The 12,409-nt window shown below is 41.8% G+C and overlaps 1 protein-coding gene across 5 annotated transcripts in view; it reads left to right on the forward strand.

Annotated features, from left to right (window-relative positions):
* The window catches only part of LOC121684282 (transmembrane protein 255B), an 84,169-nt gene that overhangs the window by 22,827 nt on the left and 48,933 nt on the right, over positions 1 to 12,409 (forward strand). For 2 of the 5 annotated variants that reach the window (XM_042064265.1, XM_042064269.1), the window contains exons 1-3: positions 4,682 to 4,825; positions 6,621 to 6,766; positions 10,204 to 10,266. In XM_042064265.1, coding sequence (XP_041920199.1) covers positions 4,759 to 4,825; positions 6,621 to 6,766; positions 10,204 to 10,266 — 276 coding nt within the window. In that variant the 5' untranslated portion in view covers positions 4,682 to 4,758. Of the gene's footprint in view, positions 1 to 4,148; positions 4,216 to 4,681; positions 4,826 to 6,620; positions 6,767 to 10,203; positions 10,267 to 12,409 lie in introns of those variants that run through there. The other 3 variants (XM_042064267.1, XM_042064268.1, XM_042064266.1) reach the window with 2 other exon arrangements.

Consider the following 12,409-nt stretch of genomic DNA (forward strand, 5'->3'; position numbering starts at 1 on the left):
GCCTGAGCCGCTGACGTGGCAGTAGCTGTGGCTGAAGCGGCGGAATGATACGCTCTGAAGCGTGTGGTGCCGGAGAGTGCTGTCGGCGTGCCCGGTTCGCGAGGTGACTGGTGGTGTGAGCTTTGTCCGGCTGAATGGCCGGCTGAAGGAACCACGCCGGGATGCCAGAAAGAGCAGCCTGCTTCCTGTTCCGGAGAGGAAAACAAGGGGGGGGAGCGGGAGGGCGAAAAGACCGGGTTATCCGACTGAGTTAAAAGGCGGAGGAGATGGAACTTCCTATCCGACCTACGGAACGCGATGCCGCGGGAATGGAGAGTGCTGCGGATGCGGGCCACTGTCCAGTGAATAGGGAATTGCTGGCGCTGGGTCCTGGTGCTGCCGCGAGATGAGGCTACTGAGCAAGAGATGCTGCCCCAGACGGGGGCAGGAGAGGAGCGCCTTCTGCGACCCTGTGACCTGGGTTCCCTACGCTGGCGGCGAGGGAACGAGTAGGATTATTTTCGCCCGGCGGAAGGCCCTGGGTGTCGGGTGTTGGCGGGACGAAGTTGTGGAAGAGTCGTGGATTTCCAGTTCCATGATGGCTGTCTTGTCTGTGCGAACAATACTTCGGACTAAATGATTTTGCGGACGCCGGAGCGTGTGACGTATGGAAAAGGAGGTCGGCTTAAATACCCTGCGGCGGCAGTGGGTGAGTTAATTGCTGTCAATCATCCCGAAGGCTCCTCCCGAACTTTGTTTAGAAAACAACATAAAAACGGTGCTGGACCAAAATTCTAAAGACTGTCCCTGACCAACATTGTAAAGACGGTCCTGGACCAACATTATAAAGACAACATTGTAAAGTCGGTCCTGGACCAACATTGTAACGACGGTCCTGGACAAACATGACAATATGGGTCCTGGATAGGGTTGGGTATCATTTGAATTTGAACATTTTTTTAAGAGGCAGGGTCAAAAAAGGATAGGATATTTTAAATGAGCTAGCTAACCAACGGTCTTTCTCAGGGTACCTGCACATTTTCCAAGTGCAAATTTAAAGACTTTTAAGACCTTTTCAAGACATCTACATGAAACTTAAGCAGAGGTGGAAAAAGTACGAAAATATTGTACTCAAGTAAAAGTACCAATACTTTGATGAAATATTACTCAAGTACAAGTTAAAATACCGATCAGAAAATGTACTCAAGTAAAAGTAAAAAGTAGTTAATTTAAAATGTACTTTAAGTAAAAGTTACTTAGTTACTTTTTTTTGGGGGGGGGGGGTACCAGAACAACCAGTTTTACCAGAGACTTTCTAATGAGGAGACACAGCACTCAAAAAATCCTCCATAGTAATGCATGAGGTTAGTTTGTAAGTTGTCTACACATATCACAACCCTTCCGCGGCAAAACGTCGACATGTGAATACATTGAACCAATCATGTGGTGTATTGTGAATACATTGAGCCAATCATGTGGAGTGCTGTGAAGACATCGTGCCAATCATCTGTTGTGATCTCGCCGCTGGAGCAACATGTCGTGAAGCCTTACAAACACACATTTCTGCAGAAATAGATGCCCGATAAGTGTCCAAAAAGCGTTGCAATATGGCCGCCGAGTGGAGGTACTTGCCTAAAAGGACTTTGGTCCTAGCTCGAATTGCTGCAGCTAAGGCAGCCATGTTCATGCTCCAGTGTGTAGCGCTGTAGCTGCAGCAACTCCAGCTAGGTAAAACCGATTGTTTCAGTTTTGTTCATACCGACAGTACTCGGTGACGTTGAGAAATGTCAAAAATGTGAAAAATCACCAGGGTTCTCCTTTAAGTTTGAGCAGTAGTTGATTTTCAAAGTTAGTTGCACTCATCCTTGGTCACTTTGCAGTGAACAGTAATCCAGCACAACTGAAAAGCCCCTGCAGGCAGCTGAGGCAGGCAGGCCAATGTTGAGTTGCAGGGAGTTTTTTTTATATTTGGAAATGAGCAGAAGGTTCAGCAGATTAAAGGGCGTCAAACTAGGGGGGAAAGTGGGAAGTATAGGGCCCCAATGGAGGAGAGGGCCCTTGAAAAGTGGAATACGGGGGGCACAACATTTTCACCAGGCATTAGTAATAACTCAGGTAATCCACACAATAAAAATCCAAACAAGTCCATTAGTAGAGTCATGTGTAATGAAGTGGAATAACACAAAAAAACTATTCTCGATGTGAAGAAAATTCTTCTTCAAATGTCTGTCATGTCACAACTTTAGACAGGCTGTCTCCAGTGAACCTTAAGAGGCCTTACATTTTATAATAACAATTCTGACTTCACACCATATTGTGATGAATATTGGTGATTATGGTGGAGCATGGATGTATGGAATATGATTCCAGTCCAGAGCTATAGCTTTGTGTTGCCTTGCAATCACTAACACTACCCACAACAGCACACTTGGGAGCCTTAAAGGTTATTTAGCATGCTAATGATGCATTTTCCATGCACACACGCACTCACATACACACAAATACACACACAGTCATACACATATTCACATAAATACACACACACATGCCCACGCACACACGCCAGCAGGCAGGGGTGTACTGGTAAAATAACAGGTGGGTTGAGAGAATGTGCAGGACTGAGCGGTGGTCATATTTTGTACCGTTATGCGGTACATCTACTTTATTTCCACTCTATAATCTGAGCAATGTGAGACTTTCCCTGAAATGCCTTTTGTGTTTCACAAACTTAATATGGGGAGTAGGCTACTCACGCAGTACCGGGTAAAGTAGATAATGCCAAATAAAATGATCTCTTGGATAAACAGCCACCAACTGTTCAGTGTTGTTGACAAATCTATATCCTTGACTAAATGCACTAAGTATACACTTAATATGGGCAGAGATGCCCTCCTGCCCACACACACTGAAAGAAAAGTAATTGGTTCACACTTGAAGACAATTTTGGTACCAACATGTGAAATCCAACTAATGAGGTGATAAGAGCCAGAAGCTGTTAACAAGAGTTGTAAAATATAGGGGGGGGGGGGGGGCATGATACTATCTTGCAGTGGCGGTTCTAGACTCAATTACTCCCCGGGCGAGGTCCCCCCGAGCGTCATTTTTTTATTGAGACATTTTAAATGTCATTTTTAAAGCAACAACAGGCAATTCTGCACAAACAAGCAGATGGCAAACAATGAGATGGCAAAATACTGCTTACAGCATTGCCAAATGACAATGAGGCAATTCTGCACAAAACCGTATTAGAACTTACATAAATACACAATAGGCCTATATACATAAAAGTGGCAAATATAACTTACAATCATCTGTCCATCGTGTTTGGCACTCGACAGTCGACAACAATCCACAAATTCCCATGATCCAGTCAAGACCAAACCAATTCACCTGGGTGACCTCTTAATCGTTTTGTCACCTATTTTTATTTGCCATTTCACACGGTTAATTAAATGTGCAGGAATCATAGGTCTGCATTCATAACATTATGAGATGTGCGTTGTTTGGAAGAAAGTCAAGGTGTGACTGATTTTAGCCCACTAATAGACTGTTGTAGGCTACTATACAGTGGATCCCCATTCATCCCCCCTTTCCCGTTTCATTAAGGAGACCCAGAGGTGAACTGTCCCCCGCAAACCCCTCCCTTCGCCCCTTCCTCTGCACAGTGCAGTGCAGTAGGCCTACCTTCTGAGCAACAGGGGCGCCAATTCCCTAATTCCTCACACAAGTGATGGATAATCGAAAATCGTTTTGCGACGTTTATTATTATTATTCTTTTTTTTTTTTTTTTTTAAGCGCTCGTGCCGCCCCGTACAAGATGCCGCCCCGGGCGACCGCCCGGTTCGCCCGTACCTAAAACCGCCACTGCTATCTTGACCTGTTTATTGACATGACGTTTGGATGATGGCATGAAATGGCTTCGTGAACAGAGGGTATTAAACTTTGAGCTATGTTAAAATGATGGATGTTCAATAGGTGTAACAAAGCACAGCCGTGTTTAGCCAACTTGCGGGCCATCAATCAAGTGGGCTTGGTGGTGACAGGATGTTACCTACAGAAACGTTGAACAGATTATGCGTTGACATGCATTTCAAAGTTCCAGGTGTGAACGATTTAAAATGTGCGCTGTCTTGACTGTGATATGTGTGTAGTAGCCTAGCTGAGGCGTTGTGGCGCGCGCCCTTGAGAACGTTCTGCCACCTGTCTCACGCACGCTGATGTTCAGTAGGATACATGGTAAAACTACAAACGTTTTAGACTGGAACTTAGACTCTCAACAAATTGTTTTTTTCCCTAAAGCAGAAGGCTAAGGTTACCAAATTTACAGTGGTTTCCAGAATAATAATACATGGTGACTTGACATGAATCGGTGGGATTCCAAGCGGTGGATCAGAATGTAATTGGCCTGGAAGGGACATTTTAGGTGAAGAAAACCTATATGGCTCTCATCTAAATAGTCTAAACGGCGATTGTAGATGACCGCTTTTTAAGAGCACTCTATTTGCTCTTTGAGAAGTTCGCGAATCTTTTGATTTGGATATTCGTTTGAGTTTGTGACTGTAAAAATGTGCATAGAAACAGCATAGCCTAATGCTACAAGCGCTGCAAAAAAGAAAGGAAAAAAAAGAATGACGTGAGTTAAAGAGGCGCGGGATCAGCAGCTATAAAATCGTGAAGCAGCCTGCGAGCGCAGTTTAGTATTCAAACTTCATCTAACCACTGCGCGCGTTACACGGATACTTACAGACACACGGATTTAGGATATTGAACGAACGGAGTATGTCGCCATCCAGACCAGGACAGGCAACGGAGCAGGGAAACGCAGCTTCTGAACTTACCTCAACAGGTGCGCAAAGAGGCGACTGTGTTATAGCCTATTTAGCCGTTTCTAAACGCTTGTTTCTCCAGAGTTTGGCGAAGGCGCTTTTTCTGGACTAAACTTGATGATGAAACGTTGTTGTTGTTTTTGAGGGTTTTTATCATGGTCATTTATTCATTTTATCATTTAGGTCATTTATCATGGCTAATAAAAGATAAGCGAACATGTTAAGGTTTTACCTAATCTTCTGGAATGCCAGACTCCGTTCCCCTCGTTTGTTAATTGTATTTAAGTTATGTTAGCCTAATATATTTCTGCTTGCTTCTATTTAATGAGGTGTAGGGTAGCCTTTATAGCCTTTTAAATAGCTAATTTCGCATTGATTATTGTAGGTAATTGTGCAATAATGTGAGATAATGTTTTTTCTCTCTCGTGTTGCGATTGTGATTCTTTGAACTTTCCATGAATAAGTTTAATTAAGCTGTCGATTCAAACGTAGCATGGCCAATGTGAGAGAAGTGTAATCGATAAAGTAAGATCAGTGTGTTGCATTAGGTTACATTTTCTGCTTCTTTAAATTAAAACATTGGTGCGCGTGTAATTAACTATTGATTTGAATCGTTTGCGAATGCAAATATATGACTAACTTGCCTCATTGGATAATTTTAAAAGCTAAAAAGAGTAGACCTTATCAACTTAAGTAAAGTATAGTACACGCTACCTTTCAAGTCAAACTTAACTTCAATTTAAACGCGAATTATTAATGGGGAAAAGGCATCCCAGATTTTCGTCGTCTTTTAGTGTTGACGGATTTTCCTATCCATTCAAATGCACTCTTTAAAAACTAATGTGTTGGAAGCTACACAAACTGTCCCTTAAATATGCATATATTTTCAAATAAGTATAGTGGAGCACTGAAAGTGGACAAAGAGATGTGTTAAAAAAACAATGTAAGTTGTGTTATTTTCAACACATACTGTGTCTTGAAACGAATAGCAAAAGCAATCATGACAGATATTTATTAAAAACAACATTTGTTTTAAGAGTGTGTTGTCATTGGTAACTTTTTCCGATTTATATAAACGAAGTGGATCGCAAGTCTATAGAAATGGATCTTTAGGCTGGTTTCATGATGGATCAATGAACTTGGCCATGAATTAATGAATCAAAGGAGGCTATGACATTGCATAATGCTCTCGAAGCACTTGCTGATATCAGCATATCTATTAGTGGTCTTTTTGCTGTTCACAAAATTGAGAAATATGAATTTTTGAAGGTGATTACACAATCATTTTGCAAGAACCGTGGACTGTAACCTATCATGACATAATTATTTATTTGTTTTTATGACTGCACTGTTAACATTAGACAATGTTAAGGAGACCTCAGAAATAATTTAGAAAAGCAAGTTCCAGATTCAAGAGTGGATCATGAACTAGTCTTATTTTAGGCTACTGAAACCAGATTTGACATTAACAGAAAGATAAGGAACCTTAGGGAAGCTTGCAGCATTAAACTGTAGAAGCTACATGTATTGCTGTAGGCCTATATTGTAAAAAAAAGGATGTAAATCAATACGTTTATTATTATTATTATTATTATTATTATTATTATGAGTAGTAGTAGTATTGTTGTTGTTATTATTATTATTATTATTATTATTATTATTATTTTGATAATAAGCAGTCTTTCTTACATTCTAATCTGACATGCTGGTATGTGTTGTAGACTATGTGGAAAGGTTAAGACGGTAAAATAGACTCAAGAACATGTAAAAGTCCTCCAGTTGGCTAAGGTTTAATCCTTGTTTGGTTTGGCACAGAGCTCATGAGGAAGAGGAGGAGGAGGAAGGCTCTGTGGCTGGTGCTTGGGCTCCTCTGCCTGTCCCTGGTGACCGTGGCCCTGGGCACTTACTGCTCAACACGCACTGAGAGTCTCAGCATCACCGGCTACATCTCGGGAGTCATTGTAAGTGCAATAGTTTTTAAACACACACACACACTAACTCTCTCTCTCTCTCTCTCTCTCTAACTCACACACACACACACTCTAACACAATCTCTTTCTCTCTCACACACACACACACACACAGACGCACACAGAGCTTTTCGCCCTTTAGATACAGTATCACGGGAACGGGTACAGGAAATGACTAACCATCAACATGAATGGTGATGAATGTGACTAGTGAATAAGTACATGAATGGTAGACACATGACATGTCTGAAGAGAATTCAGTTTGCCTATTCCTTGAAAAGTGCACCCACTACATGATGCTGATAATGATGTTGCAGTCATAAACATTGATACTGTGTATTATAATTAAGGCAATTTGTAAAAGGTGCTCTAAGCGATGCTGGGTAACGTCACTTCTGTTGACGTTCAAACAAAACAGAAAGCTAGCTCGCTACTTCCTCCCCCTTCCTCCCGTGCAATTGAAACTCTCCTAAATGCGCATCTCGTCGGTGATTTGCAGTTTGTTATGTTTTTATGGGCAAGGTTTGCCCAAGTTGTTTTGTGGCCGTTTTTGGAGCCTGGGTTGTCCACGAAATCACGTGATTCAGGACACAGGCAGCTAGCAGATGGTCAGGTGATGTTTGATGTAAGTGACAAAAAATGTTTTGGCCTAATAAACGTATGACATCGCTCAGAGCATCTTTAAGGTACATTCTCATACACATGGATGTATTAAGGTGCACACTTGTGCATATAGTATGTGCATCTCATGATTCAGTGTTAAATCTGAGTAGTACCTTTTAGCAGTGAAATCTTTATTTTAATGCTAGCTTTGCAGTCTCACCACTGACTGTCTTGGCAGATGGTAACCACACAGAAATGGATCTGAATGAGGGAATGTTCTGTTATTGGCAAGCCATGACAAAAGTGAAGCTCGAGTAGAGCTGAATGAAGCCAGGCAGATTTGACAGAGGGAACGACATGATTCCCATTTGACAGAGGGAACGGCTCGATTGAGCCTGTTGAAATATATGTTTGAGGAGAACTAGAAATGCTAGAAATGTTCTGTGACTGCCAATGGGCCAGTGTGTGTCTGCAGGTTGTTTCCTCTAATTGCGTCTTGTGTGTGTGTGTGTGTGTTGCGCGCACGGCACGTGCACGCTTACATAACCTTTTTGGGTTGGGGTTGTTGAAGTTTCTTTTTCTAAGAGATGTTAATTATTCATTTTACGTGACAGATGACTTAGTACTGCTTTAAAGGGCAACAGTGACCACTAGTGATGGTTTATCAAATAACAGCAAAAATGCAAGTGAGATTTGAGATTAATTGTATTTTTCTGGAAAAGACGTATATTGAAGGAATTATAATATATATTGTCACAGGTACTAAAGATAACATAAGACAACAAGAGAACACCCCCCCCCCCAACACACTCATACACCCTGTCATCATAACCTTTCACCTCATAAACCTTCTTACACAGCTTCTCAAGAACTTGACCTTCCTCCAACAGCTTTCATCCCTTCCAGAACTATATCAGTGTGTTTATTGACTTGAACATGAGACACCATTTTCAGGCGATAATGGAAGAAAGGGTTGAACCACAGAACCACAAATGGAACTGTTGAAAAGCATCTTGTTTATTTTGTTTCACACTCCCAGATGAAATATGAACTATGGGTTGTTAGTGCCAAACTGGCTGGGTGCTTATGATAAATCAATTAACTAAAACAGCTTCTACTTCAAACCTCTGCTTGGTAAACATAATTTCTTAGACCTATTCTCCTGTACAAAAATAAGGCCTCAATTTTCTACCCTATCTAAAAATAATGCAGCCTTTTAATTCTGAACAAACCCAAATGAAAGTACAGGTTGTCAGGATTGATTACTGGACCGACAACTTAAATGAAGAGTCAGTCTTCTTCCCATCTGCTATCTGGCAAATCTCTTCACGTCTCCCAAGAGGGGTCTGATGTCAGGTGATCTCACCCCCGATGCTGTCACTCCTCATCCTCCGTCAAGCCTGGTCTTGGTGGATTGACTCTCTCTTACCAGGCTTTCTCACACAAATCCATGGAGTCACGAATCACACAGCCATGGTTGTATTTGCAGTCCTTCAGTGTGCACAGATGCGCGCACACACACAAACACAAACACACACACACACACACACACACATAACTTATCTGATTGTTTAACACTCTGTAAAGCGGCATGAGACATGTTTTGGCGCTCTATAAGTGATATTAAATTGAAATTGAAAACATACATAGCCAGACAGACAGGCACACACACACACAAACACGCATATATCCAGGCAGACAGGCACACACGCACACACACACTCTCTCTCTCTCTCTCTCACACACACACACACACACACACAGCCAAACAGACAGACAGGCACACACACACAAACACATATAGAAAGCCAGGCAGACAGGTACACACACATACAGATAGCCAGACAGACAGACACACACACACACACACACACACACACACACACACACACACACACACACACACACACACACACAGAGATAGCCAGGCAAACAGACAGGCACACACACACAAACACACAGATAGCCAGCCAGGCAGACACACACACACACACACACACCAGACACACACATTTAGACACACCTGCAAACACTATAGAGTCAAATGTAGAATATGGCTTTTAAAAAGGAAAGTACAGAAAAAACAAAAATAATCAGTTCTACCTAGCTCGAGTTGCTACAGCCAACAGTTAGAGCTGCCAGACAGCTACAGTACAGTCTTGGGGCATGAACATGGGGGCTCATGAACATACCCCCAGAGTGCAGAACTGTAGTTGCCTGGCAGCTCTGTTGGCTGCAGCAACTCAAGCTAGGTAGAACCAATTGTTTTTTGAGAAACAGAGATCTATGTAAATCGCCGGAATTCAGACATTTCCTCTGTCTGGCAGAATGACCGAAGTCCAGACAGCACTCTTGGTGGGGTTGTTCATATGAAGTCTTAATAAAAAGGGCTGGAACCAGATTTGGGGTTAATACGTTTACACTGCAGCCTACTCTACTTCTGTGCCCCCACTTTTGCCACGTGGAACAGCAGCCCGCATTTCATAAGAAAGGAACCGAACGCATGGAGATCTGGATTTTGAATTGCATCCGACACCGCGTGCACTGTTGGTTTTGAATGAGTCAGTGCTCAGATTTACACTCGAAGGGGGTAGCGAGAAGAATGCCAGCTGGACTTGCGTGAGTCATGGACAGCATCACAGTGGGAAAGCAGATCTTTTACCTTGACTGGCAGTTCAGTTGGAACGAGTAGGAACCTGGAACCCCAGAGGCTGGTGATGACACTTATGAGGGGTGTTTTAAAAAATGTAAATGTTTCACTGGTAAACAGAGCTCACGATCTCTCTGGGCTCTCTTTCACTCACTGTCTGTTGTTCTGTCCACAGTTGGCTTTCGGCTCATTCCTGGGTGTTCTTGGGCTGCGGCTGGAGGAAAACCGAAAACAACTGGTAAACTTCCTTGCGTATGCACAAACACACACGCGCACGCACGCACGCACACACACACACACACACACACACACAAACACGCACACTGACTAACCAACTAAACCAAGGACAGGGTTTGTACGCAGTATGGAAAAGTTTTAATTGTCCATGTAGATCTGGATAAGTAATGAAAAGAGAAAAGAGGTTATGGAAAAAATATTTGTGTTTCCAGACTATTGCATCTTTGTTTTCTATAAATTACCAGAGACCAGAGCCAGCTTGATGTCATTGACTTTGAGGCAAGACATGTTTGTTTCTGTGTTGAATCTAGGCTGTTGGCAATGCCCTACACCGTGATGTGCATATACTTGTGCACTGGTGTGTTTGCACAACTCTGCTATTCTCTGCTAAAGCACTAGTAAACAGATGTGTTTGTACAAAAGTGTAATTTGCTTGCCAAGTTTTTCGCTTATGTAAAAGTTACCAGTAAATAGACACTATATGATCTGATCTGATGTGATTAGATCTGGTGAAGGCCCTATAGGCCGAAACGTCATTGCCTGCAGTATTCTAAAACGGATAGTTCCGGTCCATGATTATGATTGTCTGAATCGTGTTTGATGGTGTTGTAAAATCCAGCACAAACATACACCTTGACCACATTTCGTTCAATATTACTGCACTACCACAACTTGATACAAAAGTTGGGGGGAGCTGCGTCTTGACATTGCTTGGCAACCATTCTGATAGAGGAAATATATTTCTTGGCGGTGTCTTTATTTTATGAAATCTTGCCAGATATGTATTAACTGTTTTAGAAAAGCCACTCGAGTCCATAGGTTACACTGATTTTAGAACAGCTAATGGCAGCCTTATATTGTACGATTTTGGTCTGTTTTCACAGTCAACAACTAAATTTCCAAAGCCGGAGAGAAATCATGGGAGTTGTACTGGATGCGCAGTGCGCTCCCGTCAACTAGATCGTTACGTATAAGGTGCCAATCTTAGCGGTTTTAAGTCAGTCGGAGTCAGTCTTTTTGATATTATCGCAAGTCTTTCAGTCACGGCTCATGCAAATAGTGACGCGATCAATGTAAAAACCAATAGTGACTTCCCTCCAACACCAAACAGGAGAGGCAAAGTAGGCGACACCTGTAGCAAGGGACCTGATGAAACCAATGAATATGATCATTTGTTATTTAGTTTCTTATACATCATTAGTCAGCTCTTCCACGTGACAGAACAACTCTACATCGGTTAGGGATGTCACACGTGAAACAATGCTGCAGAAACATGGAAATATGACTTTGAGTTTAGTAGGCTATCATTTCAGTTCCTGTTGATATCTATTGCATGATCAGTAATAATTTAAAGGAATCTAGTTGCAGTCTTGTTCATAGTGACCCTGCACGATCCCTAGTTGTTGCAAAATCATAGTCTGTGACTAGTCTGTAACTCAACAACTCTATCACTTGTCTTTAGATGTGAGAGGGTCTGAGACTGTAGTCTTTCAAAAATCTTTTCCAAATCTTTGCTAAGTCTGTCAGTGTAAGGGGGGTTTTAGGCACTCCACTAGTGTGTCGTGCCTAACAACACCCCTTAGCTGTTTTAAAATCAGTGTAACCTACGGCCTCTCAGGGCTTATTGCTTAAATAAACCTTTTCATGCAACACTTCTCTATCATTGAACACATTTTACCAGAGGCTAGCACCTCACAAAAGAATCTTTGGTGTGCACTTTTTATAACCCTAGTACTGCAACCAAAAAATGTTTGTTTTTTTTTTTTTGTTTTTTTTGTTCTTGTGTCTTTCCTTTCTGTATTCATTCTTTATTATTATTATTATTATTATTATTATTATTATTATTATTATTATTATTTCTCTCTGTCTCTTTCTATGTTTCTGTTCCAACCAAACATATATAAAGATGATCATACAAGTTACAAGGTTACTAAAGGAAATAAAAAACAAAATAAAACAAAAAGGATTCAACAATTACCTCCCCCACCCACACACACACTCCCATCTCCCAAGTCCCCCAATCCCCCCACCCCACCCCCGATAAGGGAAGGCAACTTAAATTTAAATTCTAAGACTAAAGTTGTAAATTATTATATAATTGTTCCATCCTTCCACTTATTTTATCTTAAACCATCTTTCTGCAT

The sequence above is a fragment of the Alosa sapidissima genome, chromosome 15 (assembly GCF_018492685.1).
Source record: "Alosa sapidissima isolate fAloSap1 chromosome 15, fAloSap1.pri, whole genome shotgun sequence".
NCBI classification, from domain to species: domain Eukaryota; kingdom Metazoa; phylum Chordata; class Actinopteri; order Clupeiformes; family Clupeidae; genus Alosa; species Alosa sapidissima.